Source organism: Colletotrichum phormii (assembly GCF_030913505.1).
Source record: "Colletotrichum phormii strain CBS 102054 chromosome Unknown BDP81scaffold_5, whole genome shotgun sequence".
Lineage (NCBI taxonomy): Eukaryota > Fungi > Ascomycota > Sordariomycetes > Glomerellales > Glomerellaceae > Colletotrichum > Colletotrichum phormii.
The window spans coordinates 1,990,000-2,017,627 of record NW_026851447.1 but is presented as its reverse complement, the minus strand read 5'-3'; the positions used below and the strand labels follow the sequence as shown (position 1 = coordinate 2,017,627).

Here is a 27,628-nt window from a genome sequence, read left to right as displayed (position 1 = left end):
CAATTACCGTTTTACACCAACATTCCTCCTCCCCCTCCCTCGACTAGATACAACACACTCAAGAGCTCCCTCGCAATTTCGGCATGCCGGGACCTCTCTCGCCGCGGCACTCGGGATTTCTGCCTATAAACAATACACAGTCAAACGACATGCATGACGGCGATATTCCTCTGACCCAGGTCAGGAGCGCTGCCTCCACTGGCGCAAGGAAGCCCACGATGAACGCTTCCAACAACGAGGACTCTGGCTCCTCCGGCACAAGCGAGAAGCATGGCCTCTTTTACCGCCCCAATGCCAAGGGCGGACGCCGCAAGAAGAAGGCAGAGCTTGGCCGTCACGGAACTGCTGGCTCGGACGATGTCAAGGTGAACGCCATGGGTCGCTTCTACACCAAGATCACCAGCGCGTCCGTCGTCACCCGCTACCTGGTTTACATCATTCCCATCGGCATTCTTCTCGCGATACCACTCATCGTTCTCCCCATCACTGGCCACAAAAACGATGTCATGATTGGCAACAACAGCGAGAAAACACTATTCTCTTTATTCTTGTGGATTGAGATTGCCTGGCTGACCCTCTGGGCTGGCAAGATTGTCGCCTGGCTCATACCTCACGCCTTCATGTTCTTCTGCGGAGTTGTCAGTTCCGGTACGCGCAAGTACGCCACTGTCCTCCAGAACTTGCAGATTGCCCTCTCACTTTTCTTTTGGGCTCTTGCATCATGGCAGTCATTCCAGGCCCTCTTCAAGTCCAACGAACAATCTACCTGGGTCACGACCATGATTCGTCTGCTTGGTGCCACCTTTGTGTCTTCAGCCGTCTACCTGGGCGAGAAGGCCATTGTTCAGCTCATCGGTATCTCATACCACCAGAGATCCTTCGCCCTCCGCATCAAGGAGTCCAAGCGCGAGGTTCGCTTGCTCGGTCTCCTTTACGACGCTTCCCGCACCCTTTTCCCTATGTACTGTCCCGAGTTCGAGGACGAGGACTATGTCATCAACGATAGTCTCGATTTGATCTTAGCCAAGGCTGCGAAGGGTGGCAAGGGTGGTAATGGTAGCGCTACGCCTCTCCGCCTTGTCGGCGACATCGGCCGTGTAGGAGACAAGATCACCGGTGTTTTCGGCAACATTGCCTCGGAAATCACCGGAAAGCAGGTCTTCAACCCCAACTCAGCTCACTCCATTGTCATTGAAGCTCTTGAGAAGCATAAGCCTTCTGAGGCGCTCGCCCGCCGTATCTGGATGTCTTTCGTGGTCGAAGGAAAGGACTCGCTGTACCCCGAAGACTTCCTGGAAGTGCTTGGACCTGCCTATTCTGAAGAGGCCGACGAGGCTTTCGGTATGATCGATAACGACATGAACGGCGATATCAGCTTGGAAGAGATGATTCGCAAGGTTGTCGAGATTGGCAAGGAACGCAAGGCTATTACCGAGGGAATGAAGGACATTGGTCAGGCACTTCGCGTGTTTGATAAGGTTCTCATGTTCGTTGTCGTCTTGATCGTCGTCTTCATCTTCCTCGCGTGGTTCCAGTCCAGCTTCTTGACCGTAAGCTTCCCCCCCCCCCCACCCTTTATACTCTGTTATCAACGCCGCTGACCAATCTAGACCGTTGCCACTGCTGGTACTGCGCTTCTTTCCCTGTCATTCGTTTTCGCCGTTACCACCCAGGAATTCCTTGGCTCCTGCATCTTCCTTTTCGTCAAGCACCCCTACGACGTCGGTGACAGAGTCGACATTGTCGGTTCCGAGAAGCAGCAACTCATCGTGGACAAGATTTCGCTTCTGTACACCGTCTTCACTCGTATCGACAAGATGCAGGTCGTCCAGGTTCCCAACATTGCACTCAACAACCTTTGGATCGAGAACGTTTCTCGTAGCAAGGCCATGAAGGAAGTCATCGACTTGAACGTCTCCTACGACACCAGCTTTGAGGACCTCGAGCTGCTCCGCGTTGAGATGGAGAACTTTGTGCGCAACTCCGACAACTCCCGCGACTTCATGCCCGATATCGCCATTGGCGTTGCCGGCGTCGGTGACTTGGACAAGCTTCAGCTTAAGGTCGCGATCAAGCACAAGTCCAACTGGCACAATGACGGCGTTCGCGCCACTCGCCGCTCCAAGTTCATATGCGCCCTGGCCATGGCTCTGAAGAAGATCCCCATTTACGCCCCTGGCGGTGGTAGCGAGGCTCTGGGTGCTCCTGGCAACCCATCCTACTCCGTTGCCGTCACCGACTCTTTTGCTTCGACGGCTCGCGACAAGGCTGCCAAGGACAAGGAGGCCGCGCGTTTGGTGCCCTCCCCCGCCGCCGAGGGAACTGATGGCAACCCTGACTCTAACACCGAGAAGGCTGCCGCAGCTGAGCTCAACCTGCGTGACCCGATGGCCGAGGAGGAATGGGGCTACCGGATAGGTGACGAGGACACCCTGTCGTCTAGGGAAGATCGCCGCCGCTCCAACGACATCGACCGCGTCCGCAGTCAGTTGATGAAGCGCGCCAGCACCAAGGGCGGCGGTGGCCGTCGCAAGCCCGGTGAAGGCATTCCCATGTCCCCCGTCGGTGACGGACCTAGTCTCGGCTTGACCCAGACGACGCCTCGCAACCGCATTTACGACGAGGAGGCTGAGACGGGCGTCCAGGGATCATACAACTCCCCTTACTACGGAGCCCAGTCAACGGGGTACTCCGGTTACGGACAGCCTCTGTCTCCCACCATCTCGCCTTCCCACGCCACCAACCTCACCCCTCACCCACTCCAGAGCGCCCCGTCGGGCCAGCGTCCACGCGGACGCAGTGTATCCAGCACCCAGCAGGAGGCTCAGCAGAGCACTTCAAAGAAGCAGTAAAAGGGAAAGCCATGGAGCACACACGAAAAATAACAAAGTAAAAGAAGGAGAAGAAGCACAAAAAAATTGGAGAGAGATTAATACCAGCCGGTCAATTGTCTGAAACAAAACCTGGGCGTTTTCTTTTACGTGGGCATTGAGACTGGCTCCCCATGCCTAATGAATTTCCTTAAACAAACTTCACATGGGGGGAACAGATAGATTACGAATAGAGTATGATGACATGTCGTCCGCAGATAAATATTATTCCTCTTAACAATGCTTGGTCTTTTCTTCTATCTACGTGATTCGCGTGATAAGCTTGTCCCGGGCTTGAGAGAGAAGTGTGTGTTCTGATACTTAGCACACGTGCTCAACCTCGCCAACGCCCTCCAACGGACCCAAATCCAACTTCAACGTCCTCCCAAACAACTCCAACAAAACCTCAAAGCACACCTTCGTAATAGCCGGATCATACCGCCCTTTACTCAACTCATCGCGGATAAACGCGTGCTGGGCCCACGCGAACTCGTAAAAGCTCGTCGTGACCCCCGCCTCGCGGAGTTTGGAGCGGATGAGGTCGCGGCCTTCGGGGGGAACGTGGGTGTCCTTTACGCCGAAGATCATGGCTACCTCTGCGTGGGTGAGGTTGGTGGCGAAGAGGTCTAGGGTGTGGGTGCTGTTTTCAGGGGCCGTGGGGGAGGAGTTTGCGGATGTGTAGGGGCCTAGGGTGCGGGTGTGGATGTCTGTTGCAAAGTAGGCTACGCAGGAGGTTATGCGGGGGTCGAGCTGGTGGTTTGGTTAGTCTGGGAGGGTTGTGAAGATGGTTGGTGAGTGTTGCGATTGTGAGTAGGTTTGGTGAGGAGGTGGGAGTTGGAGAGAGGTTAAGGTGGTGCCGAGGGATGAGAAGGGAAAGGGGTTGTGAAAACGTACGGAGGCTCGAACGGCGAGGTGGCCGCCTAGACACATTCCCGTGCTGCCGATCTTGCCGGTGCACGTTGGGAGGGTGAGGAGGTGGTCTACGGTGCGGCGGGAGTCTTCGTCGTAGGACTCGAGAGTCTGATATCAGTGTTCAAGAGGGTCAGCGTTGTACTTCTTGGTGAGGTCTACTGGTTTCGAGACCAGGAGGGAGGGGTAAGGGGATAGCGAGGATGAGAGTTCAGACCTTTTCAACCTTCCAGGCGTTGCCCTTGTCGGTGCCGGGAACATCGTAGGCCAGGGCCTCTGGGCCGGTGAAGTCGTGGTAGGACGAGGGCGCGGCGACGATGTAGCCCTGTCCGGCGATCTGGCGAGCGAAGCGGGCGACGGGGCCGGTTACTTTAGTCTTGTTAGTGCCTGCTCACAGAATGATCAAGTTTGTTTTTATCGTATCATGTGAGTTTAATGTGCATAGGGGTCTGGAGTATGGCTAGACACGCTGTTTTCACTTGAAGACATAGAGCGACATGAATCATGTCGAGATCCTCGGTCAAGGAACCGGTGAGCTCGGTGTAGCCCTCGGTGAGGGTGGGGTGTTTGCATGGAGGGGTTGAGCAGCCGCCCCAGTGCGGGGGAAAGGGCAGCTTTTTGGGCAGACCGGACCCCGCCATGGTGAAGAGCATGATCTGACTGACCTTGGTAGATCTCGGAAAAGAGGCAGACGCCGGGGAATTTGCTGCAGGTTACGTCAATTGAGATATTGAACAGACTTGCAAGTCTAGAAAAAAGAGATCTTACGCTTGGGGATAGCCTGGAATCGAAGGGTGGAAGAGGAAGATTCCTGTCACCATCGTTAGCTTTCGAGTACGACAATTACAGATCGATTGGCACGAACTCATTGAACCATCCTTGCCGTCAGCCTTGGTTGGCACGTCGACGTGAGACTCCTTGATAAGCATTTTGAAGGAATTTGATCAATACGAATTGATGGAGAAGATGGTAGAGTGAGACGATACTCAGAGTGAGGTTTGTTGTAGTTGAGTGATTTGCATCTCATTGGCTAGTAGGACTGGACCTCTGATCCGGAGGTCCTTAGTAAGCCCCCATGTTATTCCTCCACTCTTCCTTCCCAGACCACTTTGGTTTGATTTTGAACAGCAGCTAATACCTTCAATAACCTTAGGTAGTAAATAGACTTGAGTTTGTAGTAGCTGCTTGACGAATATCCTTCAAGATGACTGTAGCATTGCTTTTGACCTGGTATTTCTGACCTCCACCAAAACACCCAGTACAATCCCTGATATACGCTCTCCCATGACCCTGCGCCGGCACTATGCTTTCGATTATTACGCCATTCGCATGGTTCCATCCCCTAGCCTGTCCTTCAGATGAGGACCCCCTAGATCCTGGATATTCCACGCCCCCGTCTTGGCGATCTGTGTACGCCGTTCGCTTCCCCCAGCCTCATCCCTCTCCGATCCTTATGGTTACAAGCCAAGTACCCCCCTCACTTGTTATCAAGATCCTTGGCATCCTGAAACGTCTCGTTCAGCATCGCCGTAAGCCCGGCCCGCATAGCCTGAATCTCCTTATCCCTCTTCTCCGACAAGGCCAGCAGGTCCCGGTACTTCCTCTCCCACTCCGACTCGGCGCCGCCCGTGCCCTTCATATTCGGCTTCTCCAGCTTCTCCTCGGGCCGCCGCCACCGGTTGTACATGACCGTCTGCACCATGTTATAGTTGCCCCGTATCGTCCCCAGTCGGAACTCCCAGCTGCAGCTGTACGTCGCGCGGTCCTCGTACTCCTCCTCCCGCTTCACCCGCAGCTTGCTCGTCGTCATGAGCGCTCGCCCGCCCGCCAGCGCGGCAAGATTAATAAGGAAGGCGTCCTGGTTTGGCGCCGTCTGCCACATCCTCTCCACCGTCGTGTGCACTAGCGCGTAGGCCTCGGCGATGCTGCAATTCTCGATGGTGTTGTTGTTCGCGTCGACCCAGTCGCCGTTGGCCGTCTCGTGCGCAAAGTATCCCAGGACGGCGTCAACGTTGGTTCGGTCCTTCATGTTCTCGAACATGCCGATGGGTATGTCGTTTGGTAGCGGTGGTATGCCGCTGCCTTTGGCGGCGGGGGGCGGGTCGACCGGCAGGACAGTCTGCGCTTTCAGGTCTACTGGCGGTATAGCACCGGGGGGAAGGCCCGCGCTGTGGCCGGGCGGGAATTTTAATGGTGGTCCCGTGGCGGTCATGTTTGGTATGTCGGGTGCTTCTGCCGGGGGGTCCCCGTTGACCATTACGATTGGCGGAGGCGGCGTCGCGAGACGAACAGATCCTCCTTGGCGTTCTGGAACTTGTAATGAGATACTCGGCTTAGCCGGCCGCGGCATATGCGGCGGCTGAGGTACGTCTGGGACCGCAATTGGGGGTGTTGCGATCTGAGGTATTGGCGCTGGGGGTGTAATCGGGCCCGGCTCGATCTTGCTCTCGGGACTCGGCCGCTTGTACGCCGGGAATTCGGCGGGAAGAGCCACAAATGGCCCATCAGTGTTCGTTTTGTTCATTGGCGGTCTTCCTCGAGTCTTGCCGCTGCCTCCCGGCCCGCCACTCCTCCACGCCGAAGACACAACTTTGGCACCGTGCCGCCGGTGAGATGCTTTCGGTCGTGAGGGAGTTATAGCTGACCTCGGTTCTGCGTCACCCCAGAACCCACCATTGCGAGTTGATGGCGTGAGTGCAGACATCGGGCCCTGTGGGTATGCCGTGAGCGGTGTCTGCGCCGTATCAGGGGCCGGAGGCCACCCTGTCACCGATCCCGTGTTGGCGCTCAATTTCAAAGGATCAGAGCAGCCGAATGTAGCCCGCCCATCGGGATGAGCGGACCATGGACCCAAAGTCTCTGCCCGGGCTGATGTGTAAGCCGTCCCCGTCGGCGGCGAGTCCAACCTCGCTCGTTGTGAAGGGTACTTGGCGAAGTCGTCGTCTTCCGGCCTTTTTCTCCCCCGCCTAGGCCGAATCTGTGGTAAAAGAGCTCGAAGAGCCATGTCGTCCTCTGCCAGCACACCATCCCTGCCCGCTTCACACACTGGAGTTGGGTCATTTGGAATCTCTGTCCAGTAGGGATGAGGGTGATCCATCAGATACTCAAAGAAAGCACCCACATGCATAGAATGCATCCAACGCTATGAAAGTCAGCTGGTTGCGCAATCCATTGAACTGTGCACAGAAACATACCTTGAGCCGGACGGCATATTGCTGAATCTTTTGAGAACTCTGACCCTTATCCTGATCAGGGGGTTCGACGCCCAACTTGAGCGCCAACTCGGCCCACGTCTTAATCTCCTTAGTCTCCAACTGCTTAATGAGCTCGAAAAGGGTAAATGTGCTGAAGCTCTTTCCACCGCTCTTGGGCGGGACCCGGAATGCCGCCCGCAGCGCCGCCGTGTCCGTGTCGGGCGGGACCGCCGGGTTGCAGGACATGACGAAGTGGGTGTAGGCATCCTCAATGGTGTCCGCCGTCACGTTCCTGTCCGGGAGGGTGAACCTGCTGCTCGAGATTGATGAAGTCGACGACCGTGGGGCGGCCATGTGCTGCTGTCTCATTGAGGGCGACGGGGATTGCCCATGCATGCCGTTGGGCACCGCCGGTGGGAGCGACTGCTGGTGTTGGTGCTGCTGCTGCTGATGCTGCATCGTCGGCGGCTGCGGGGATATCATCGCGCATGAGTCAGTGTTGAGTAATCCGGGATATTGGACATCATCACCGGCGAGGCGTGACTTGAACCGCGCATTGACAGCATGCGCGATACGAGTGGACTGCGTTAAAGCCTAACGACGACGCGACGAAGTGTATGAGTATCGTGGACGCAGCATCACTCACCGAGCCAGCTCAAACACGGGTGGGTAGAGGATACTAGGTGCGTCTCTCTGTCTGTTCCTGTGACAAGGGCAGGCAGGTAGTAGAGGCTGAATGACCCGGGAGATAATGGGGGGGGGGGTAAAACTGATGCAATCCGTCCCGTAACTCACGGTCTCATCTAATTAGGTGACGGACAGCAGATCCAAACGGTTCTTTTCGAGATGAGAGGAAAGCTTGGGTCAATCTAAACATTGAATCAAATCGAGCTGGTAAAGTCGGGGTTAATTTAGGGCCCTAGCGAGAGAGTGATGGACGGGCAAAGGAGAGAGCGAGGGACGTGCTAAAATTAGCCTTTGTCACCACCAACACCATAGCAGTTCTATGCCAGTCAAAGGGGGCACCACTAGCTATGGCACTGGGGGCCAGATACTAAGAGTCTATCCGTAGGTAGGAGTACTCCGTAGGAGAGGAGGCCATGGGTGGTAAAGAGGAGGTCTTGCTGCGGCCAGGGTCGCTACAAGCAGATGCGCCATTGCGCTTAGGCCTTAGGGCCATCCGGATGCTGGGAAGGAATCCCCCGAGAGGGATCGAGCTGAAGATGGAGCTTGGCCACTGGTGGTGGTAACTGTGGCAAGTGTGTGTGGTTAGGGGGGACGCGTCGCAATTGCGGCCGTGTCAAAGTTGTCTCAAACACGGCGCGTCGGGCACTGTGAAATGTCATCATCGACCGGCTTCCCCAGATCGCCTCTCGCTTACTAACTGGCCCCCAAACCCCCAAACTGCAGGAAATGCCTTTACACTTTCCGCCGGCTGCAGGTACGGTGACCTAGCCAAATTGTATATTCCAGCTTCGGTCTTCTCGATGTTGTGGTGTACCTTATGGATATGCTCTCGTGATCAATGGCCAGAGACAAGAAAGACGTGTGGCTGCTCAGGCAGACTACCTATCATATTCGCAAAAGAAATATATCCTTCACACCCTTCAATGCCTTTGTCCACGGTATCCCACATTGGCCCGTCGATCACATTCAATCAAATGCGGCGTAATTCCAAGCCCTTTTTTGACCTACCATGGTACGCCCTTGACTAATGCCCCCATGCTCCTTGTCATCCTCTACAAACCCCGGAAACCGGAAACCAAGACCCAAAAAACCAAAACCTCCAAAATGCCACGCATGGTCTCCAACCTGACTAATCCTACTGAGTCAATCACCTCCGCACCGAGGCTCTTCAGACCAATCGACTCCAAATGACGTGATTGCTCTCTCACAAGCGTAGGCCCATTTTCAACGGTCTGGATGGCTTCATTTATCATCATGCTTTGAAATACAGCATCCAAGTGTTGCAGTATATAACAAGAAGAGAGGCTCACATATGAGAGGAAGAGGAATTTTGAAGATATCACTGATCTCACTAACACCATCTCATCACCATTGTCGAAGTGAAATCCAAAGCGAACAAACTCATTTACACCCTCAGCATAAACCTCTAGATACCAACACATCTTACTACAATCACCGCAGCCCAAAACCTCAGGTCACCTTCCAATGGCCATCGACAGAGTCCCCCGCGGCCAAGTCCGCGCAACCCTAAACTTCTTCGCCGCACCCCCCGACTCCTCCTCCCCCTACAACCTCATCAACCCAGATGGCCCTCCCACCAGGAACTACGGCGATGCCCCAACAGAGACCCTCCTCAACGACATCCGCGGCCGTGAATCAGACTTCACCCTAGACCGCGACGCCTTCGCCGTAATCCGCAACCTCCCGCCCTCCGCCGAAGAAAACTTCACAGACGACGAATCCGTCAAGGAAAAGTACTACCCGGAACTCGAGAAGCTGCTACTAGAACACGTCACGGGAAGCAACCGCGTTTTATTCTTCGACCACACCATCCGCCGCGCAGACCCAAAAGCCCTCCGGAACCCAGTCACCCGCGTCCACATCGACCAAACCCCGGCCTCGGTAATTCAGCGCGTGAAGAAGCACCTGCCCCAGGAAGAAGCCGATAAACTCCTCGCGGGCCGGTACCGCATCATCAACGTCTGGCGCCCGCTCAACAAGACGCCCGTCGAGTCGTTCCCGCTAGGCTTCGCTTCGTCGTCAACGCTGGCAGACGAGGATATCGTGCCCATCGAGCACCGGTATACCATGGGCTACACTGGTGAGACGGCAGGTATCAAGTTCAACCCGGGGCAAAAGTGGTATTACCTGAGCGGCATGACGGGAGACGAGCGGCTGTTGCTCGAGTGCTTCGACAGCGAGGGTCTCCGGGACGGCACTGGTGTTGAGGGGGGTCGCGTAGCCCACACTGCGTTCGAAGACCCGAGGACGAGGGCCGATGCTGTGGGCCGCGAGAGCATCGAAGTACGGGCGTTGGTGTTTGGTCCTTAGATACACGCATCTGGAGCTGATATGAGGTATACTTATGAGTCAATGATAATATGAATATTTTGAACTATGAGCATCGGGGTATCAATGCCATGTCACCCCTCTAAATCCGGACTAGACTATTGTCTATCCGTTGTAGCACCACCCCTCTGTCATATCAGACATGCCAACCTTTGCTGTGGATTCGATGTATTGTCCACTAGATGCACCCCTCAATCATGAAAAGGAAAAAAAGAAAAGAGATATAAGCTTGCTCGATGCTGTGGAGTTTGACCGCAGTCAACGGGGTTGATTGGTGCCCCCAAAAGTCGTTCGAATACACTCCTGCCAAAGATCCTTGCCTGGATCACAACCATTTTGATTCCCAAACGCCGAAACACCATTCAACTGCTCGTACGTCATCACTGGTTCTGGTTCTTACGACCCTTGCCGCGGGCACTTCCTTGTCGACTCATCGCTGCGCCGCCGGTTGCGCTGCTGGTACGGCTCATAGGGACTGCGGCAATGGCCGTGAGGGACGACGGAGGAGCCTCATCTCTAATGCTGCTCTCGATCGGCATCAAATCCTCACGAAGTTTTGTCGGATCCGGTCGGGGGCCTGGCTTGAAACCCGTGTATGGGGTCATGGTGTAAGGCGTGATAGAAGCCTCCAAGATCCTTCTGCTGCCATTGGGATGGTCGATTGAGTCGCCAGGCTTGTGGTTGTAGTCGTACTTCTTGAACATGTCCATGACCATTATATCGGAGTTGATCTCCTCGTGTGACAGCGGTTGCGGCAGGTTGCCGTCAGTATTGCCTCTGACCGGCTTGAAGTAGTTGGTCACAGAAACCGACGGCAGTTTGGCAGGCTCATGTGGCTGCATGATCTCGAGGTACTTGGGCAATTCCAAGCCATTGGCTCCCTCGACGGCGTCGATCAGGTTCTGGTTGATGCCGGCCCTCGTGCTTCTAGTGGCGTGGGAGCTGGTGCGCTCCATTGTTGGGGCAGAGAGTACTTCGCTATCATGTTCGCCATTTTCGTCACCGTTGCCGGAGTCGCTGCCTGGAGATGAGCCCCCGTTCGCGTAGGGCTTGTGTCTGAGGATGTGCTTGTGGGAAGCAACAGCTGCAGCGTTGTATGCCATGCTGAGCTCCTTCTCGGTGAAGAGCTTATCGATGCTGTAGGCTGGGCCATTTTGTTTCGCGGCGACTCGAAGCTTCTCGTTCTGCCACAGAGGCGTTGTGTTGTTGGGGTCGAGCGCTCGTCGGGACGGAACGGGGGAGCCGTCATCTTCGCCAGGGTGCCTCTTGCGCTTCTTGCTGTCCGCATAGCTGGCAAGCTCTTCAGCGTCCTTGCGTAACCTCGTCGCGCGCTTTCCGTGTGTGCCACCGGGGCTCGCCGGATTGGTGATGCTGAACTGGTTGGGGTGGAGCAGCAACGCCGAAGAATCTGAAATCTCCAAGGCTTCCTTCTCCTTATTCAAGCGGTACTTTCTCGACAGCAGGGTATTAACGAGCCTATCGCGAAGTGTTGAAGAAAGGGCCTGGTGCTCGCGCTTGGCAGTCTCGACCTTGTAGAGGTATTCGTTTTTGTACTGGTGAAGGCGACGCTCATGCTCGTGCTGTTGTTGGGTTTGTTAGCTTCGCAAACATGACGACAAGGAAAACTCAACACCGACTTACCATGTGTTGAAGCAAATGAAAGTCCCTGTACTCGACAAGATCCTCAATTCCCTGGACAAAGTCCTCGAAATTGGGGCCGGCCATCTGCAGCAGGGTGCGGTTGCTGTCGGACAGCGCCTCCTGTCCCTGGGTCTCCTCATGTTCCTGTCGCAGGCTGGCAATGACATTCAGGACATCGTCGGCGTAGGGGTCGATGCGCTGGACGAGGTTGGTGTCGACCTGGACCTTTTGAAGCTGATCGCGGTAACCAAGGTCACGATCCCGACTGAATTTCTCTTGCAGGTTGGCGATCTTGTCGACAAGTGCCTGGCGCTTGCGGTCGCGCTTCGATTGGGGCGCCGGAGAGGCTCGGCCGGCCTTTGGTTGAGCGGAAGCACCCCCCAAATTGGGGATGGCTGCTTCGTTGGCTGCCATTGTATAGTGGACGGATATTTTCGTGTATAGGTCGTTTGACGGTGTAATCAATTCCTTTGGTCGAGGTGAGGAGCGTTGTTGAAGTTGAGGAGAATGATCCGGTCTGGGTGTATAGAGGGTAACCGTTGCAAACCGGAGCTCAAGCAAAACCAAGTTCGCTAGAAGGGGAGTTTGAAGGGAAAAGCTTCGGGAGTTGATTCGATAGAGAATATACCTCTCATTCACGACTCTCGAATAGGGAGGATACCGTTCAGCCGCCCATTCGTAGCGGTAGCTCTTGCTTGGGTGTTTGTGTGGGAGATCGTAGAATCGGATAAAGGTGAGAGGGCGCTGCGGAACGAGATGGTCCTGTGCAGTGTGTGCTTGCCTTGTCAGCCTTTCCGCTAAGTGACCGCATGCGCCTCCAAGTTCTGTACCTGACCGCTGGAGGGGTGAATTTTTCTTATTGGACGGGGGTCACCCGATGACTTCCGCAGGGCCCAGGGCAGTTAGTGTGCGCTGTGCGGAAGGGATGAAAAAAACAGCAGAGGTGGCCTGCAACTCAGCGCATGCCGATTTTAGGCCGAACCCCCCTAGACTTTCAGGTTGCGGTCTCCAGCAAGGTACAACCTCAACTGGAAGGCTTATGAGACGAACACTCTCATGAGCGATAGTGACGGCAATACCAAGGAATACACTTGCAGTCAACAATTGCGAGATAACGTGAGATATTAAATAACAACAGGTTTCTACCTCTCACTGGTAATCTTGTCTTCCTCTATCTTCATGCTATTGAGGTTATGTGTATCCGTACGGATACTTGGCGCTCTATCTTATGAAGACTCACACTCACTGCCACCCAGAAGCTCAGACTCCAGTGCACCATCACCGCTTGCATGTAAAGCTCCTCGAATATGCTCAGTCTGATCGATCATAATATTTATAAACCATTCCTGAGCTTCTGAAGCTGGCTCATCAAGCCGTATCCTCCAAGATACGTCTTGGTCTCCGCGGCATCAGCATGAACACTCCCCTTCCTCGCCCGCCCTTCATTCCCATCTCTCCTGCTCGCCTGGTCATCCTCCCTCATGAGATCCCGATGCCGGTCCTCCACCATCTTAGCCAGGCTCTCAATGAACTTTGTCCTGCCCTTCTCCTCCGCCGTGCCCTTCCACACCTTGTTGAGCTCCTTGAGCTCCTCGATCCGCTGCGCCGCTTTCTCGATGCCCTTGACGGGATCCTCCGACTTGGTCAGCAGCTGCGAGATCTCGTCCCGCAGACCCTGCAGCACCTGCTGGCCCTTCTCCTCCGTGCTGTGCTGCTCCGCGCCGGGATCGGGCGCCGAGACGGAGAGGAAGGACGAGCTGACCGATAGCTCCGACGGCGGGAAGACGAATTCCATGGCGTCGCCAAAGGTCTTGATGACGGTGTCGAGGCGGGAGCGGACCACCGTCAACGTCCGCAGTTGGTTGATGTACGGCGGTTCTGAAGTTTCCGCTTTGCCCTCCGTGCCCGTGGCCTCGTCGTCGCCGGTCTTGCTGGCGCCCACGGATTCTCTCCTTTCTTGCCCATCCGCAGCGTTGGGTGACGCCTCCTTCGCCTCCTGGTCCACACCGCTCGGCGCGAACTTCTTGATGTCCTCCTGCAGCGTCTCATTCATCGTCTCAGCAAGACTCAGAGTCTCACCTCGGAGAAGCTCGACTTCATAGGCGAGTCGGCTGCCGCTTCGGAGGATGTCGTCCGTCAACTGGGTCAACGTGCCGGAAAGCCTCGTCGTGTGGATGTTGAGCTGGGACAGCAGCGCTTGCGCCTCATTGGACAGCTCGGCCAGCGGGACGGCCTGGCCGTTGCCGTTGCTTCGTGATGAGTGGTGGCTACCATGTTGAAGCGGTGGTAAAGTAGCATTCAGGTACGCTGCTGGGTCAAACGCAGGGTCCAAAAAGCTCTGTAGAAAGTCGTCTGCCACATGGCTTGATTTGGGCTGGATTGTTGCTTCCGACTGTTCGCGAGTGTGGATAGGGAGCGTTTTGGGGGCGCCGGCATTGCTGCTCTGTCGGCGATGTAACGCCGATTGAGAATCCCATGACATATTATCAGTGGAAGCTTGATGCCGGGAGTCAAAGAGATGAGATATTGGGGGGTATTGCTTCGCGATTTCGACTCGCTAAGGACAGGTCTCATCTAAATGGATGAATCCATGCACTGAGTTTAGTGGTGAGAGGTTGGGCGCGGCCAGCCCCACTTTCAACCGCTGCCGCTCTCCCTTGACAGAGAATTGGCGGTACCTTCAACTTCAGCCCACGGTAATGTCTGACTCCGATTTACGACAGAATTTCACGTGTTACGATGCATCAACAATTGAAACGGATGATATCGCGAGAGTTCATGGTTTGATCAAGGTTTCTCGTACTTCTTAAGAAGCTCCGTTGCAGAAGTAAACCTCTAAAATTGTTCACTATTGGGTATCTTTTGGCCATAAGAGCTCCCGCTTGTACAAACATCGAATCATCGTTACAAATACAATAAACCAGATGACTATCAGACACGCGGCGAAGACGCATCCGAATATCTGCAATCCGTTATTCTGCAAGGCTTTGCCAAGCGCGGTCGTGGCTGTGACAAGTGCAGTATTCGGGAAGACAAATGACCACCATGTCATTTGGAAAGGCATCTTGCTCTCTGGCCGCACATACTTCCAAAGCGATCCTACAGAAACGATGAAGAACCACATGCTCAAACCCCAAAGCCATAGCCCAATCAAGACAGACATGACTTTGATGATGGGCACGGCCAGGTCGGTGCCCAGGAAATTGCTGGGCAGAATTTTGTCTGCGGAATTACCGAGTTGAACTGTAACAATTAGTCGGGCCTTCAACTGTATCGGAGGGGAGACGCTACCTAATCCTCCAACCGTGAAAGCAAATGGTCCGATAGAGATGAACTGATTTGGTCAGCATCAATCTTTCAAAGTTGTATCATCAAGGATAACGCACCACACCAGGGCGTTGGAAATCCCGCGGTAATTTCTGCGTCATCAACCGATAGATAAACGCAGCAGAGATCATGAAGGCAATCAAGCAGCCCGCACCTTGCGTAGCGACTGCACAGAGTGCAATGGCAGTCCTGTTGAGAGTAACGACCTGCTGATTTGTTTGCACAGCGGCTTGGATAAGGTTGCTTGCGAAAGGTGCCGTGAGAAGCAGAGGATAGGCCGGAAAGACCCAGGTGGGAGTCATGGTATGAATGGGAAAGATCCTAATAAGCGTTAACCAGACCGAAACTACTCTCCTAGGCTGAGAAGAAGCTCACAATGTCGACCAAAGAATCAGGTAAATAGTGGCACTCGCAACCACACTCAAAGCTATGTAGAACCAGAACAGAATCTGCATGATTCTAAGGAGCCAAGGCCCTACATGCGGCACACCGAACTGGCATATGTTGATCGATATGATGGCGAAGCTATAGTTGTTCAGTTGATGCCCAAGTAGGACCGGTCAGGGAGCTTACGAAACAACAGCTGAAGGAATGAAGAGCGATTCCGTCTGGTCTGTAAATGAATGGGTGAGAGCCCCTGGTCTAGATTTGAATCGAATACTGGCAAGGGCACAGTTCATGATGAAGAAGATGACGTTGAGAAGGAAGAAAGCTACGGCTATGCCATTGAGCCAGGTAGCTTGGTAGGGAACTGTCCCAAGTCAGCATATGCGCCGAAAGGTAGGATTCATGTTACTGACGAGAGTGTATCACATTCGCCATTCCTCCGGTAGCCTACTGCGAGTCAGTATCTTTTGATTATGGTTTGTTACATATTACCTACCATTGTCTATCAATCGTTAGCACCAATATTGTTTGGATGAGCGGGTGTATTACCATGGTGAACCAAGTCCAGGTATGACAGGCGATCCGATCTCGAATTCCTACTTTGCCCAAGCTAGAATGCTTCTCTAACGTAGCTTTTGCGTTGTTTGGACTAGACTCATTCGACTCTGGCTGTCGCTCGGCCCGTGGCATCGCCATGCCATCCTCCGTTTCTAAGGCCGGTCCATAGGAGGAATGAGGAACAAAGGGGGGGCGTCTCAAAGGAGACCTAGGTAAGGGCAATGATGCCAAAGGAGATTCGTTCGGAGTAGCAAAGTACGAGGGGCGGTTGCTGTGCTCATCCGGGGTCTGGTAGCCGCAGTTGGCTACCATTTCATGGGTGGGGGCCATTTTGCGGTGGGAGAATCCCAATCTTCAGGTCCTCGAGCCAGTAGCTTCGACACAACGTAAAGAGGGAAGAGTAGGCTGGGCTCAGCATTGGAGAGGGCGATGTTCATGTAGACGAGGTTCGTGATGAAAACAACGTGGTCGAGGAACAGAGAGCCGAGATCGAAAAGAGGCATGCTCAAAGGCGGGCGGGCGTCCAAGAACGCAGTTCCGCGCAGTGCGGGTTGAGTAAAGGTGTGTGGTTGGAGAGGCGTGAGGGGAGAATTAGCCCCGGGCGTGGACGAGACGTGTGGGTGGATATAGTCAGATGCCGTCCTGGTTGTGTCGTGGTGCAGGGCCACAAACGCAGATCCTAGCTCTTTCCTTGCGCCAGGGTGAGCAACGAGTCGTCCTGTGGGCTGCGGCCAAGGCAATCTGAGGTGGTGTCGTTAGTTTTTTTTCCTGGGCTTGTCCGTCGTGAATGGACGGAGTTGTTATGGTGTTTGTGGCGGCAGTCGCGTGGAAGATGTACACCGACAATGACGCGCTCAACAGTTGGAATCACGATAGGATGGAAGCTGGCTGGGAATTCGGTATACGCAATGAGGTTTCACAGTCAATGTTGTCAGTGACTTTTCTTGGTGTTACGGAAAATGGCCCGGCTTGGTTGAGTAAGGCAAATCCTAGTGAGAGGTTGTGAAGTGTAAAGTGGTGCCTGCGTCATACAGAGAGTTGGTGGTAGCAACGGCGTGCTAGAACTTGCCCAGAGAACCGGATATGACCCTGCCGCGGATGACACAGCACGACTAGGGTCTCAGCACATCATGTGGGGTCAACCAACACCTGGAGGCTGTCACTGCCTTATCACAAATGTAGCGGAGATGCAGAGTTGTAAACCAGTTGCTAAATTTTTTCATTTTATTTTCTTGTTCAGCTCGCTTAAAAGTAGTACAGTGTACAACAAACCAACCGCCGGTCTAGAGAGTAGCCGCCGCCAGCGATTGGCCATCTTGATAAGACCTGGACAGCAAGTCTCGAGTTCCATGCTGATGGCTAGGTAATAATCCGCATCTGTTTCCAGCGCAGCGCTCTTTCAACCACCCGCGTGGGTCGGTAGCTTATCGTCGGCATCGCTGATAGGCTGCATGTTACCAGCCGGACAACGCTAGGCATGTGGGGGACCAGCATAAGGTAGCGGCAACCCAACGGTTCGCATCTCGAGCTCTCCTAAAGTTGTGTCCTTCAACAACCGTTCGGGCCGGTATTTCCGGCCAAGCATCTAGCCCAAGATTTCGACCTCACCCATGTGAGATATCCAGATTTCAACTTACGTTTCGAGAACGGTGACATCTCCGGCTGGCTTCACTGCTATGAATTCATACATGTACATCGTACCCGCAGTGCAGCAATGATGACGCCAGGACTGTGGATCTGACTGCCCCCACTCAGGACGTGTCGTTGTTGCCATGTGAAAAGTGATGGCACCTGCCGGTCTTCCTCAGAGGTATCACCCCTAAGAGATTCGCCGGCGTGTACCTCGTGCCTTCCCAGGCGGGATGAACAACCTTTCCTTCTTCAGGAAATGCTTCAAGGTACCTTAGTAGCACCTTGGACTTCAACGACACTCGTTCCTCGACAGAATCCATCTTTTTTTAAATTGTCGAAACACAGGGCTCCTCTCTGACGATGAGGTCCAATTTCACCGCAAATCATGAACACAGTCGCATTGTCGCTTGACCCAGTTGTTCTATTTGACCCTACGACTAGTTCCTTCCTTGACATCGCGAGCACTATTTCCTTCCGCTCATCAAGAGACCAAGTGTTATTCTCGACTGCCGATGAGCTGCTCAATGGCATTCAAGCAGGAGAGTTATTTGTCCTCAAAGCCCAGACTTGTCGATTTCTGGTCTCGGTTGCCCAAGAGGAAGACAATGCAGAAGACCAAACGGTTTTTATAGACACTATTGCCGCGAACATAATCAGCTGCCCGGCAAGCATCATCATCGACGACATCACATCCGGCACTTGCTAACGAGTTACAGATTTGGGCCCAACTAGGAATCGAAATAGTGTACGATGTGGAGAGTCCGTTCAGCCATGGGCATTTATCCTTCAAAATTGAGCATGCCGGATCTGTGTTATACCCAACGCTACCTTCTGACACTACGGTCATCACTATGCAAAATCTAACCTGTTCGTTCTCCTTTCGTCGGAAACCATCCACCTCCGAAGGCTCTGTGATAGTGAACTCTCAAAGGAGGTTGTCAATGACTGGTAGCCATGGTCTCTCTGGCCCAGAAAGTGACTTGGGCTTAGATGTCTCGTCTGCGGGATAGGGTCCACAAGACGACATCGACGACCCTTTTGACAGCCAAGACTCAGGCGTCTGTCTTATACATTGCGATGCTGCCACTGCGTCCAACAAGCAGACCGTTCAGGATGGAGAGGTCGCTTATTCCACAGGCCGACTTGTGGAAGCCGGCCTTGAAACATTAGTCGTCGGGCACAAGGCCGTTGACAGTATCAGATTGTTAACAACAACGGGAACACCAACACTTATCTGCCTCGCACCCGAGGTTTTCAATATAGGCTATCTTTCGGTGAGTTGCCTTCTTGACCACTTCTTCTACCGATGCAAAAATTAATCAAACACAGTCCTTGACTTCTCGGTCTCGCCTTCTACCAGCATTGTCCTCTGTGTTCCAAGACCTTGATCACATTGAGTCTCATCGACCACGAGACCATGATTCTGTCTCGGAGAGGATCCCTTTATACGAACTCCACGAGTTAGCTCAGAATGGCGCGGTCGATGGCTATAGGCACCGGATTTGGAGGCTCATGCGTGGCCAAATACCCCCCTTTGAAGAGGCCAAATTCGCACAGCAACAACCCCGAGAATTAGCGACACATCCAGATGAGACCTCGAGAGACCTGAGCTTTGATTCCATGGCTTCTTATGGAGCTAGATCAGAGGACGAAGCCTCACTCCGTGATGAACTTGACCTTGCGACCAACGATGAGCTTCAAGCATACCAACATCGCAACATCCTGGAGACTTTGTCAGATGTCGATACAGATTTTGGCCAGAACATAGCTCCTTCAAGGACAGTTGACGAGAATTCGTTTTTGTCTTCTTCACCCCTGACTATGAAGTTCCTTGCGGACCGGAGCGAGCTTGAAGACGAGCAAGAGGAATGCGACGACGAGGGCGGCTACCCAGAAGACATTTCGAACTACAACGTCAATCTAGAAGCTTTTGGCTCGCTATGCTCACCGCTACCACTCTCATGTTTCGGAGGGCCTTCTGACCCAAATAACGAGGCAGACATAGAGGCGCATAGGCCGGGTTGGGCTTTCGACTTGGCAGACGCGTCACTGCCACCTCTTCATTCAACGCGAGAACTAGTCAGGCGCACTCCTGGAAGTCACAGCGACTGGTCAAATTCCGGTCTTAATATGGAGGACGAGAACGATTTCGGAGCGGGGTTTGATGCCGATGACCCCCCAAGGCTAAGGTCGACATCCCTTGTATCCTACAGCGATTGGCGAAGTGACGAGGACAAGGGGCCGCTCTCGGAGCTATCGTTCCAAACAACCAGCAATGACCGCCAACCGGATGGTGATGAGATATACGGAGAACCTGAGTTCGGCCGTTGGGAAACCATACCCCAGGATCACGTGTGGCCAAATGAGGTCTTCTCCGGAAGCGAAATTGACCTTGACGAAGACAACCAAATCGAGTAAATCAACCTTTGGAAACTTACTGGTAGCCTGTAGGCTGATATATCGCCAATGTCTACACCGAGGTCATAGAAACGGAGTTTCAAGTGATATATTGCAAGAAATGGATGTCGAACGCAGCCTGTGACATTCGAGCATCACAAACTGTGGTATCTGCCGCTCAGGCGCGGCCATAAAACCGACTCAGTTCTCGAGCCCTAACACAATTCATTATCCAACCTCTCGCCCCATAATTGCAGCTGAGAAGAGTCCGACTCGGCGATGTCTCTCCTGGCGCCCGGGCATGCATTTTGTCTCCTACAGCGACGTAACGGCGTTGGTAATCCACCACTTCACACAGGTCCCAGGTCCTGTCTTCGCAACGAATCTTCCGAAAAAAGTGCGTACCCTCCAGGCCGCAATCCCTCTTATTTCTTTCCTCCCTTGCCTCCCTTCTTCGGCTCCTTCTTCTTCTTCTGTTCGGGCTTCAATGTCGCAAAGTGGATGTACCAAAGAAGTACTCCCTGGAGGGTGACGGCGACGAGGACAATCAGAAGGATAGTGAAGAGAATGGGCTGGTCGTTCAGAACTGCGACGGCCTCGGGGGTCGCGCCAATGGATCGGAACCAGTCGAATTGACCCATGATTGCGGTCTTGAATTCCTCGGTGTTGATCGTTATTCGGGTACGGAGTCGGCGCGATGGTTCCCAGAATCGTGGACTGGCTTACGCTTTACCGGTCGATGAACTTCGGCAGCGGGTTGAAGAGATGTGAGGTATGCTCGGACACCTGCGACGGGCGGTATGGACTGTGGTGGTCGGAATTAAAGGTGTGTACAGGAAAGTAAAAAAATGAAGGTCTGAGTCTCAAGTGCGCCAGTCACAAGGGAACAAAAAAATGTACGTATTGTTGGGGGACCGGATTAGAAGGTTGTTTTGTTCGACAGCAGGAAACACGAGATGCGAAAGCAGACCAGAGAAGAGAGGAAAGGATAGGAGGGTTAGTAGGGGCCAAGATGTAAGGAAAAATGATCCGCTCGGCTTCTCGAAACGGGAGACGTCACATTTGGGAGCGCTTCAAGGGCGAGGAGGTGGCCCCACGGTGGCCATGCCACCATGGTATGGTGCCCTTTTCGCAGGCTAGACCGCCTTGGGGGTGTGAGACCAGGACGCGACATGGCCGCATCGTGGTGGTTGAATTGTGTGAGGGAGGGCGCTGCCAGGGGAGGGGCGGCATCGATGCGCGTTTCAGGCCTGCGGCAGAAAGTCGACTGATGTCTGCTGCAGGTGATTGGCTGCGCAGGGACGAGCTGCAGCAGTTACTTCGGCACTAAAAAGGGGTCCTGGGCTTCTTCACAGGAAAGACGTTCTGTTGCAAGTAGACATTGGATTGGCCATGTTCTTGTTGAGCCTGGCAACGACATCAAAGAAGGCCATTGCGTTCTTTCTGGTCGGAACCGGGTAGGGTTTGGCTTCTTGATATCTTCAAATGATACTGAATACAATGACACGAGCCTCCTCTCGTCCAAGTCATCCGTACCTCGAGATAGGCTCTCACTGTCATAAGCCTAATACATAGAAGCATGCATTCTGGGATTAAGTAAGCTAGGTAGCCCCTAGACTTTAGCCAAGTTTCGGTGAGGTGAGAGCTTTCGGTGTGACACCAACCACACATCGTTGACCTCGATCTAGTCATGTGACTAGAGGAACATCTCCGCTCCGTCATGCCCGTAGTCGCACGGGCCAAGGGCGGGAGGAGACCGGGCTTGTTGGCCAATGATGTGGCCTGGATCCGTCCCAGGCAATTGACTGCAAGCCGATCCAATTGAGCTTTCCAAAAAAAATTGTCGACCAGCTGGCGCGACCCTGAGCTCAAGACCAAAGAGCCCATCACGCGACTTGCATCCACTCCTCGACGACCTCATTATACTACCCCTTTGCTGCCGGCAACGAATTGGCGCAGAGACGTCGCCCCTCTCTGCTGCGATGAACTCGGTACGCCCGGCGCGGAGTGTCTTGTCGAGATGCGTCTCCTCCGCCTCGAGCGCACCGGCCGCCCTTCCCTACCGTCTATTCCACAGCTCCGTTAGCCGGTCAGGTCGGAGGCGATCACGATTCAACAACATCACCGCCGAGAAGATGGGTCTGACGACCCCCGATGCCATCGAAAAGTATGCGAAACAAAATTTCCCCGAGTACACGGAACAGCAAAAGGAGTTTCTGAAGGAGAAGTACACTCCCGAGCAATGGGAGGCTCTCCAGGCCGCCGAGGAGGCCATTGACCCGAAAGACTTGGTGATCCAGGGTCGGTTACGGACGGATCCCTACACGCAGCCCTACATCGAAGACTTTTCGACGGTCCAGCCCATCATCGATATGAAACCCCAACCGCCTGCAAAGCCCGTGGAGCACAAGTGGCTCCCGAGGAGAGCGTGGATCGACGACTACATTGAGAAGATGGCCGACAGAGTCGGCGGCCAGATGCAGGATACCATGGGCAAGGCTTTTGCCAGGGCGCTGCGCAAGATCTCGCAGACAAACTCGGCGAAGCTCGACTTCACCGAGGAGGAGCTGCACGAGCTTGAGATCAACCCCGAGTTGCGTCGCAAGTTCTTGGTCGACAACGACGCCGATGTGCTTGGGAAGAAGAAAGAGAAAAAGACCGGGGCGGTTTCCATCGCAACCGACGACTGGCTGAAGGAGCTTGACAAGGAGTTCTTCAACGAGATGGAGGCTTCCCTCAGCACCGAGGAGAACCCTTTCCGCTCCCGCGTAGCCTTGTGGAAGGAAGCCGACGGCAAAAGCACCTCGGCGCTTGCTCCTGAGCTTGGCAAGGTCGAGGGTGTCAAGGGACTCTACCAGCCCCCGGAAGACGTCGAGGACGACGGCCTCGACCCCACGGGTCGCTTCATTAAGCTCAAGCAGGCTACCGGCATGAAGATTAGCGACATTCTCTCCATTCTGACCAAGAGAGTCGTCGTTCGATCCGTTTCCAACCAGACTCGTCTGGGTAAGATCCGTAGTGCTTCCGTCATCGTCGTAGCCGGTAACGGAGACGGCAGACTGGGATTGGGAGAGGCCAAGTCGACGGACCCCGGTATCGCGACGGCGACGGCCACACTTCTGGCCATTCGCAACATGAAGCCTATCCGCAGATATGAGAACCGCACCATTTACGGCAACGTTGAGACCAAGATTTCGGGAACTGTTGTGCAGCTCTTTGCCCGTCCTCCAGGTATGTTCTACCCCTGCTAGTTCCCGACACCTATTATCTCTTTGACACAATTATACTAATACATACTCAGGTTTCGGACTTCGCGTCTCTCACAGGATATTCGAAATGGCCCGTCTCGCCGGTATCCACGATCTGGCAGCCAAGATTCCCCGCTCCAAGAACCCCTACAACACCGTCAACGCCGTCTACAAGGCCCTCATGAACCAACCCGATCCGGAGGAGATCGCCATTGGTCGCGGAAAGAAGATGGTCGATGTGAGAAAGGTCTACTACGGCGGATCTGTATATTAATCTGTATACCACTTCTGTATACCACTGTATATGTTCAAACAAAAAAGCGCAAATCTCTAGAGAACCCCCTCCAAATGGTTCGCTTACCCCCGCGAATAGTGAATGCAAATCTCAATGTCGTAACGTGGTTGGCGTCATGTGTTTTTTTTTGGGGGGGGGGGGTATCTGTTCTGATCGTAGTCTCGTCATGCATCTGTACACACTTCCTCTCGCATTACAATCCAGACAAGAACGCCACGAATATCAAAATGCCCCCTCTCGATCTGGATGTAGCACCCTTCGTGATTCCCGTTTCCGCATTCCCTCTACTCCTCCTGGCTCCCAGCCTGGTCACCCCAATCGATTTCCTGCTGCAGCACTATGCTGTACACGCTCGCCTTAAGGAGCGTAAACACCAAGCTCGTCTTGCGCTCCAGTTCCCGTAGGCCGTCGAGGATCTCGGTGCTCGGCGAGCCGCTCAGCTCTTCCAGTGTTGAAGCAAGCTGCGATTCCCAAAAAAGGACGAATTAGCTTTGCAGGTCTTAGGATAGGGTAGTGGGGTAGAGGAAGAAGGTCCGGGTCCAGGTGTAAGGGGGGAGCTATGCGACGAGACGAACCTTCTTCATGTTATCCGCCAACTTTTCGTACTCTTCCAGCACCTCGGCCTCCAACAGCGACAACTCCGGCTGCGAATGCAGCAGCGTGGAGTCTCGCCCCTGCTCCATTGTGTGGCAGCTGTCTCTTTTTCCTTGTTCTGTTTCGTAGAATGGGCCGGGGTAAGTCTGGCGCCGCTAACTTTGTGAAGAGACTCTTCGTTCTTGTCGATTATCGGTGGGAAGTTGTTTCGGTGAGTCGCGGTGGGACGCGTTGTGGCTTGAACCCCGCCAATCTACCTTGCCCAGGTGCCCAGGAACCTACCCCGAAAAAAAGTAGCCCCAGTCCCATGTCGGTGAGATGAAGTGCATCTTCGGTGAGGACCTTACCTAATGGAGAGGAACTTGTAAGCGGCTCGTGCGCCATCACCCACCTACACCAAGGTTGCGCGCGGACTTCCCGTCATCTTTCTACAAGGTCCGTCCACACCTCCATCTTTCAAGACATTTTGGAGCCGTAAAGGAGGTTATTGTTAGAGCGGCTTACATAACGTCTAAGCATTATCCTTCTGATGTCTCTTCAGCAGGGGGAAAGCTGGGTACTGTATGGTAGGCACTGAGCTGTAGCATCCGATCCGTCTACTACCTTTCATCAAGAGGTTCCCTATGAACTGGAAGTGAGAGACGATTCAAGGAGGGTAGTTCACCACATCCGCCCAATCCGCCGTACATGCAATCAAGGCCAGTTTGCGTTCCCTTTTGGAATTCCGATTTGCATTTATCGTAGGAGTCAATTCTGCCAAGCGTGCCGTGTGCCGAACTTGATCATGAGCGCGTTCCAAACCCCCGATTGTTCGTATTCTCCAAGTAAAAGGGATGGCTTGACGTGGCAAGCCTACTCATCGACATATCCCCCGGATGGTTTCAGGACTAAACTAGACCACGCGAAAATCAACCCCGTCATTTCGCGACAGTCAGCCACGGAGCTGCCATGGCCGGCCGACACCACCAAACCACATCTCACTTTTGGGCCCAAAGTCGGACTAAGATGGGACTAGAGCACAGGTGAGAGAAGCTTAGGGGGTGGGTTAGGAAAGCTCTAAATCCAGATGCTCTAGCTCAGGTCACTTGACAGACCAAATCTAGGAGAGGTTTGCGGCCATGGTTCAATCTCACTTGTTATAACTCGAGGGTAGATCTTTCTTTTCCGGCGTCGTTCGAGAGGGTTCTCGTCGAAAAAGGGGAGGTTTTATACAGCACAGTACCCAGCCGACGACGCGAAACGGTAAAAAAAAAAGTGGCTTACATCAACCCCAAAACTGAATAGGGAGCCATGGCTGGATCAAAGACATTCGAGCAGTCGCCGCCTCTCACGGCCAGCGACTCGGCCGAACTACACACAAAACGCTCCAATACGCCCGCCCTCCTCGTCCGGCGGTCTTCCTTGATGAGCAAGTTCCCCGAGTCGAGCTCCTCCGCCTACGTCCTCGACTGGGAGACCGACAAGTGCAAGCAGCGCCTCCTCAACCACGCCGAAGACCTCTTGCGGGAAGCCGTGGGCCGGAGGCGGCTCACCATCGTCCAGGGCCTGCCGCTGGATCTGGTCCAGGTGTTGAGGGATTCCCTGGGCGTAAACTCTGGGTTCCTCGAAGCGCATGCGGGCAGGCGGCGGCATCGGCCGTCTGGGAGCGATGAGGGTTCGACTTTTATTTCGTTTGCGTATCCGGAGCTGGTCAAGACTACGAGGGGGAACTATGGCCCGGATCCTGGGTATAAGCCGTCGGCGAGGCAATCTGACTTGGTGGATGTGATGGATGAGGCACCATTTCATATGATGTCGAGGGATGGGCAGGCAGTCATGTTCTGTCATGCTTCCTTGTGGATGAGCAGCAAAGCTGATGGTATGTTCTCAACGGTCCTCATGGTATATCTCATATACTGACTTGCGCTTCCAGTCCTCTTTCTAGACCGACCCATATGGAACGACCCATCATCACAAGTCCAAAAGGCGCGGAGACCACTCTCCGTCACCCGCTCATGGCAAAACAAAATAGACGAGTCCCAAATGGACGGCACCTCAGTCTGGAACGTCCTCATAGCCGAAGGCGACGAGCTCCCAGGCCTCGAAGACAGCCTCCTCCGCACCTTTCGTCACTCCAACGTCACGAGGCAAACCCTTCCCGAAATTCTCTGCGAAGCCGTCCACGACAAGTGGCTCGACTTCTTCGAGACCCTCCCATCGTGCGCACAGCCCGGGTCTCTACAGGACGGGGGACTCTACTGGCAGGCGACGGAATCTCTCGAGCAGAACCTCGATCTTGCGCAGGACCAGGCGCGCCAGCCGCTCCTGGGTGGTGGCGGCGGCAGCATGCGACATCCGGACTGGCGGTCGCTCCATGAGCGTCTCCAGCGCCGCGTGGCCATTTCAAAGCTCGGTTCGACGCCGAGGCCGCAGACCTCCTGGCCCCGAACACAACCCACGACGGCAGCGCTGCAGACACGGGATGTCAATATGCCGATGCAAGGCACCAACAACCAGCCGTACCCGGATACCATGGCGGCAGACGGTGGTAAAGAAGCGAACCAGCGCGCCCTCGACCGCGTAACATACCTCGGAGGCATCCTCCTCCCATTCACAGTAGTCTCCGCCATTCTCTCCATGAACGAGGAGTACTCCCCCAACGCGCCGCGGTTCTGGGTCTTCTGGGTCTCCTCCATCGGCGCCGCCATCCTCTGCCTCCTCATCATCTACCTAGATCAGCTTCGCTGCCTCGAAGTGTATTTCGAAGTAGCCGCAGCGGGGACAGTCGAGTCTTTATTCCCATCCAGCAAAACGCATACTGCCACCGCCGGCAATGGGATATCTCTCATGTCGATGCCTCCGCAGTCGAGATGGCGCCGGCCGGCGACGGAGATGTACATGGACATGGCGGAGCCCGGCGGAGGGGACGTCGAGGTCATGGCCGACTCGGCGGTGAACCCTACCATGGTCGTGCAACAGGGCAGAGACGGGTCGAACCCCAAGGCGTGGCGGAGGAGACAGCTCGGCTGGGGCGGAGCCGTGAAGAAGGTTGTCGGGTATTATAGCTGGACGGGCGGCAAGCCGGTACAGATTAGCCCGTACGGGTCGGAGAGGCTCCAGATGAAGACGATTTGATAATGAGTGGTGTAGTTTACGATAATGATAATCTGATCTGGTCAAGAAAAAAATGTGACTTTGTTTGGTCGTACGACGGGCCATAGTTGCGTTTAATATGACGCGTTCTGATCTTCTCATACTTTTTTCCCCTGCTCAAGATGTCCCGAATCCCGCCAGGCGAGGCCGGCGTGGGTCGGCGTGGGGCCGTGTCCGGATGCAACGTCCGTCCGATAAGAAAGCCTTTGTTGCTCCGGAAGTATCAAGTCTTTATCAGATGCCCATGGAGAGCTCTCAACTTCTCGACCCTGGGAAGCCTGGAACATACAGCAGAAAATCAGGGAGAGCTGAAAATGTCCAATCAGCTTTCTGGAACAGGAATACGGCGGTTGGTACGGCCTTGCAGACTGTTGGTTGGCAGCAGGGGGCAGGCAGCAGGCGACAGCC

The 27,628-nt window shown here is 54.3% G+C and overlaps 13 protein-coding genes across 13 annotated transcripts; 6 read left to right on the top strand and 7 right to left on the bottom strand.

Moving 5' to 3' along the window:
- Positions 1 to 83: 83 nt before the first annotated feature.
- Positions 84 to 2,852, top strand: BDP81DRAFT_313893 (mechanosensitive ion channel; the record flags this gene model as incomplete). Its single annotated transcript, XM_060583941.1, has 2 exons — positions 84 to 1,550; positions 1,611 to 2,852. 2 exons carry the CDS (start codon positions 84 to 86, stop codon positions 2,850 to 2,852), a joined length of 2,709 nt encoding a protein of 902 aa, XP_060448465.1.
- A 339-nt stretch (positions 2,853 to 3,191) lies between these two features.
- On the bottom strand, positions 3,192 to 4,708 carry BDP81DRAFT_313013 (dienelactone hydrolase; the record flags this gene model as incomplete). The annotated part of the gene is made up of 6 exons (XM_060583859.1): positions 3,192 to 3,620; positions 3,765 to 3,890; positions 3,997 to 4,148; positions 4,445 to 4,485; positions 4,548 to 4,590; positions 4,645 to 4,708. The coding sequence occupies 6 exons, from the start codon at positions 4,706 to 4,708 to the stop codon at positions 3,192 to 3,194; spliced, it is 855 nt and encodes a 284-aa protein (XP_060448464.1).
- Positions 4,709 to 5,256: 548 nt separating this feature from the next.
- BDP81DRAFT_391908 (ARS binding protein 2) lies at positions 5,257 to 7,432 on the bottom strand (the record flags this gene model as incomplete). The annotated part of the gene is made up of 2 exons (XM_060587619.1): positions 5,257 to 6,921; positions 6,974 to 7,432. The coding sequence occupies 2 exons, from the start codon at positions 7,430 to 7,432 to the stop codon at positions 5,257 to 5,259; spliced, it is 2,124 nt and encodes a 707-aa protein (XP_060448463.1).
- A 1,713-nt stretch (positions 7,433 to 9,145) lies between these two features.
- BDP81DRAFT_391907 (methyltransferase) lies at positions 9,146 to 9,991 on the top strand (the record flags this gene model as incomplete). The annotated part of the gene is made up of 1 exon (XM_060587618.1): positions 9,146 to 9,991. One exon carries the CDS (start codon positions 9,146 to 9,148, stop codon positions 9,989 to 9,991), a length of 846 nt encoding a protein of 281 aa, XP_060448462.1.
- A 398-nt stretch (positions 9,992 to 10,389) lies between these two features.
- On the bottom strand, positions 10,390 to 12,064 carry BDP81DRAFT_391906 (Sds3-like-domain-containing protein; the record flags this gene model as incomplete). The annotated part of the gene is made up of 2 exons (XM_060587617.1): positions 10,390 to 11,589; positions 11,651 to 12,064. The coding sequence occupies 2 exons, from the start codon at positions 12,062 to 12,064 to the stop codon at positions 10,390 to 10,392; spliced, it is 1,614 nt and encodes a 537-aa protein (XP_060448461.1).
- Positions 12,065 to 12,674: 610 nt separating this feature from the next.
- BDP81DRAFT_421957 (uncharacterized protein) lies at positions 12,675 to 14,381 on the bottom strand. Its single transcript, XM_060589948.1, has one exon. The coding sequence runs from the start codon at positions 14,130 to 14,132 to the stop codon at positions 12,984 to 12,986; it is 1,149 nt and encodes a 382-aa protein (XP_060448460.1). The 5' UTR covers positions 14,133 to 14,381; the 3' UTR covers positions 12,675 to 12,983.
- Positions 14,382 to 14,430: 49 nt separating this feature from the next.
- On the bottom strand, positions 14,431 to 16,252 carry BDP81DRAFT_512914 (C4-dicarboxylate transporter/malic acid transporter; the record flags this gene model as incomplete). The annotated part of the gene is made up of 7 exons (XM_060595808.1): positions 14,431 to 14,893; positions 14,942 to 14,984; positions 15,037 to 15,298; positions 15,353 to 15,502; positions 15,551 to 15,728; positions 15,778 to 15,811; positions 15,965 to 16,252. 7 exons carry the CDS (start codon positions 16,250 to 16,252, stop codon positions 14,499 to 14,501), a joined length of 1,350 nt encoding a protein of 449 aa, XP_060448459.1. The 3' UTR covers positions 14,431 to 14,498.
- A 1,566-nt stretch (positions 16,253 to 17,818) lies between these two features.
- BDP81DRAFT_184571 (uncharacterized protein) lies at positions 17,819 to 18,788 on the top strand. The gene is made up of 2 exons (XM_060582328.1): positions 17,819 to 18,218; positions 18,271 to 18,788. The coding sequence occupies exons 1-2, from the start codon at positions 17,940 to 17,942 to the stop codon at positions 18,562 to 18,564; spliced, it is 573 nt and encodes a 190-aa protein (XP_060448458.1). The 5' UTR covers positions 17,819 to 17,939; the 3' UTR covers positions 18,565 to 18,788.
- On the top strand, positions 18,789 to 20,101 carry BDP81DRAFT_184572 (uncharacterized protein). Its single transcript, XM_060582329.1, has 2 exons — positions 18,789 to 18,828; positions 18,884 to 20,101. The coding sequence occupies exon 2, from the start codon at positions 19,067 to 19,069 to the stop codon at positions 19,970 to 19,972; it is 906 nt and encodes a 301-aa protein (XP_060448457.1). The 5' UTR covers positions 18,789 to 18,828; positions 18,884 to 19,066; the 3' UTR covers positions 19,973 to 20,101.
- Positions 20,102 to 20,376: 275 nt separating this feature from the next.
- Positions 20,377 to 20,592, bottom strand: BDP81DRAFT_391903 (uncharacterized protein; the record flags this gene model as incomplete). Its single annotated transcript, XM_060587616.1, has 2 exons — positions 20,377 to 20,424; positions 20,470 to 20,592. 2 exons carry the CDS (start codon positions 20,590 to 20,592, stop codon positions 20,377 to 20,379), a joined length of 171 nt encoding a protein of 56 aa, XP_060448456.1.
- A 1,341-nt stretch (positions 20,593 to 21,933) lies between these two features.
- Positions 21,934 to 23,473, top strand: BDP81DRAFT_391902 (uncharacterized protein; the record flags this gene model as incomplete). Its single annotated transcript, XM_060587615.1, has 2 exons — positions 21,934 to 23,182; positions 23,253 to 23,473. 2 exons carry the CDS (start codon positions 21,934 to 21,936, stop codon positions 23,471 to 23,473), a joined length of 1,470 nt encoding a protein of 489 aa, XP_060448455.1.
- A 305-nt stretch (positions 23,474 to 23,778) lies between these two features.
- BDP81DRAFT_391901 (DASH complex subunit Dad3) lies at positions 23,779 to 24,177 on the bottom strand (the record flags this gene model as incomplete). The annotated part of the gene is made up of 2 exons (XM_060587614.1): positions 23,779 to 23,955; positions 24,070 to 24,177. The coding sequence occupies 2 exons, from the start codon at positions 24,175 to 24,177 to the stop codon at positions 23,779 to 23,781; spliced, it is 285 nt and encodes a 94-aa protein (XP_060448454.1).
- A 905-nt stretch (positions 24,178 to 25,082) lies between these two features.
- Positions 25,083 to 27,585, top strand: BDP81DRAFT_184545 (cysteine protease). The gene is made up of 2 exons (XM_060582327.1): positions 25,083 to 25,946; positions 26,001 to 27,585. The coding sequence occupies exons 1-2, from the start codon at positions 25,379 to 25,381 to the stop codon at positions 27,200 to 27,202; spliced, it is 1,770 nt and encodes a 589-aa protein (XP_060448453.1). The 5' UTR covers positions 25,083 to 25,378; the 3' UTR covers positions 27,203 to 27,585.
- The last annotated feature ends 43 nt before the right edge of the window (positions 27,586 to 27,628 follow it).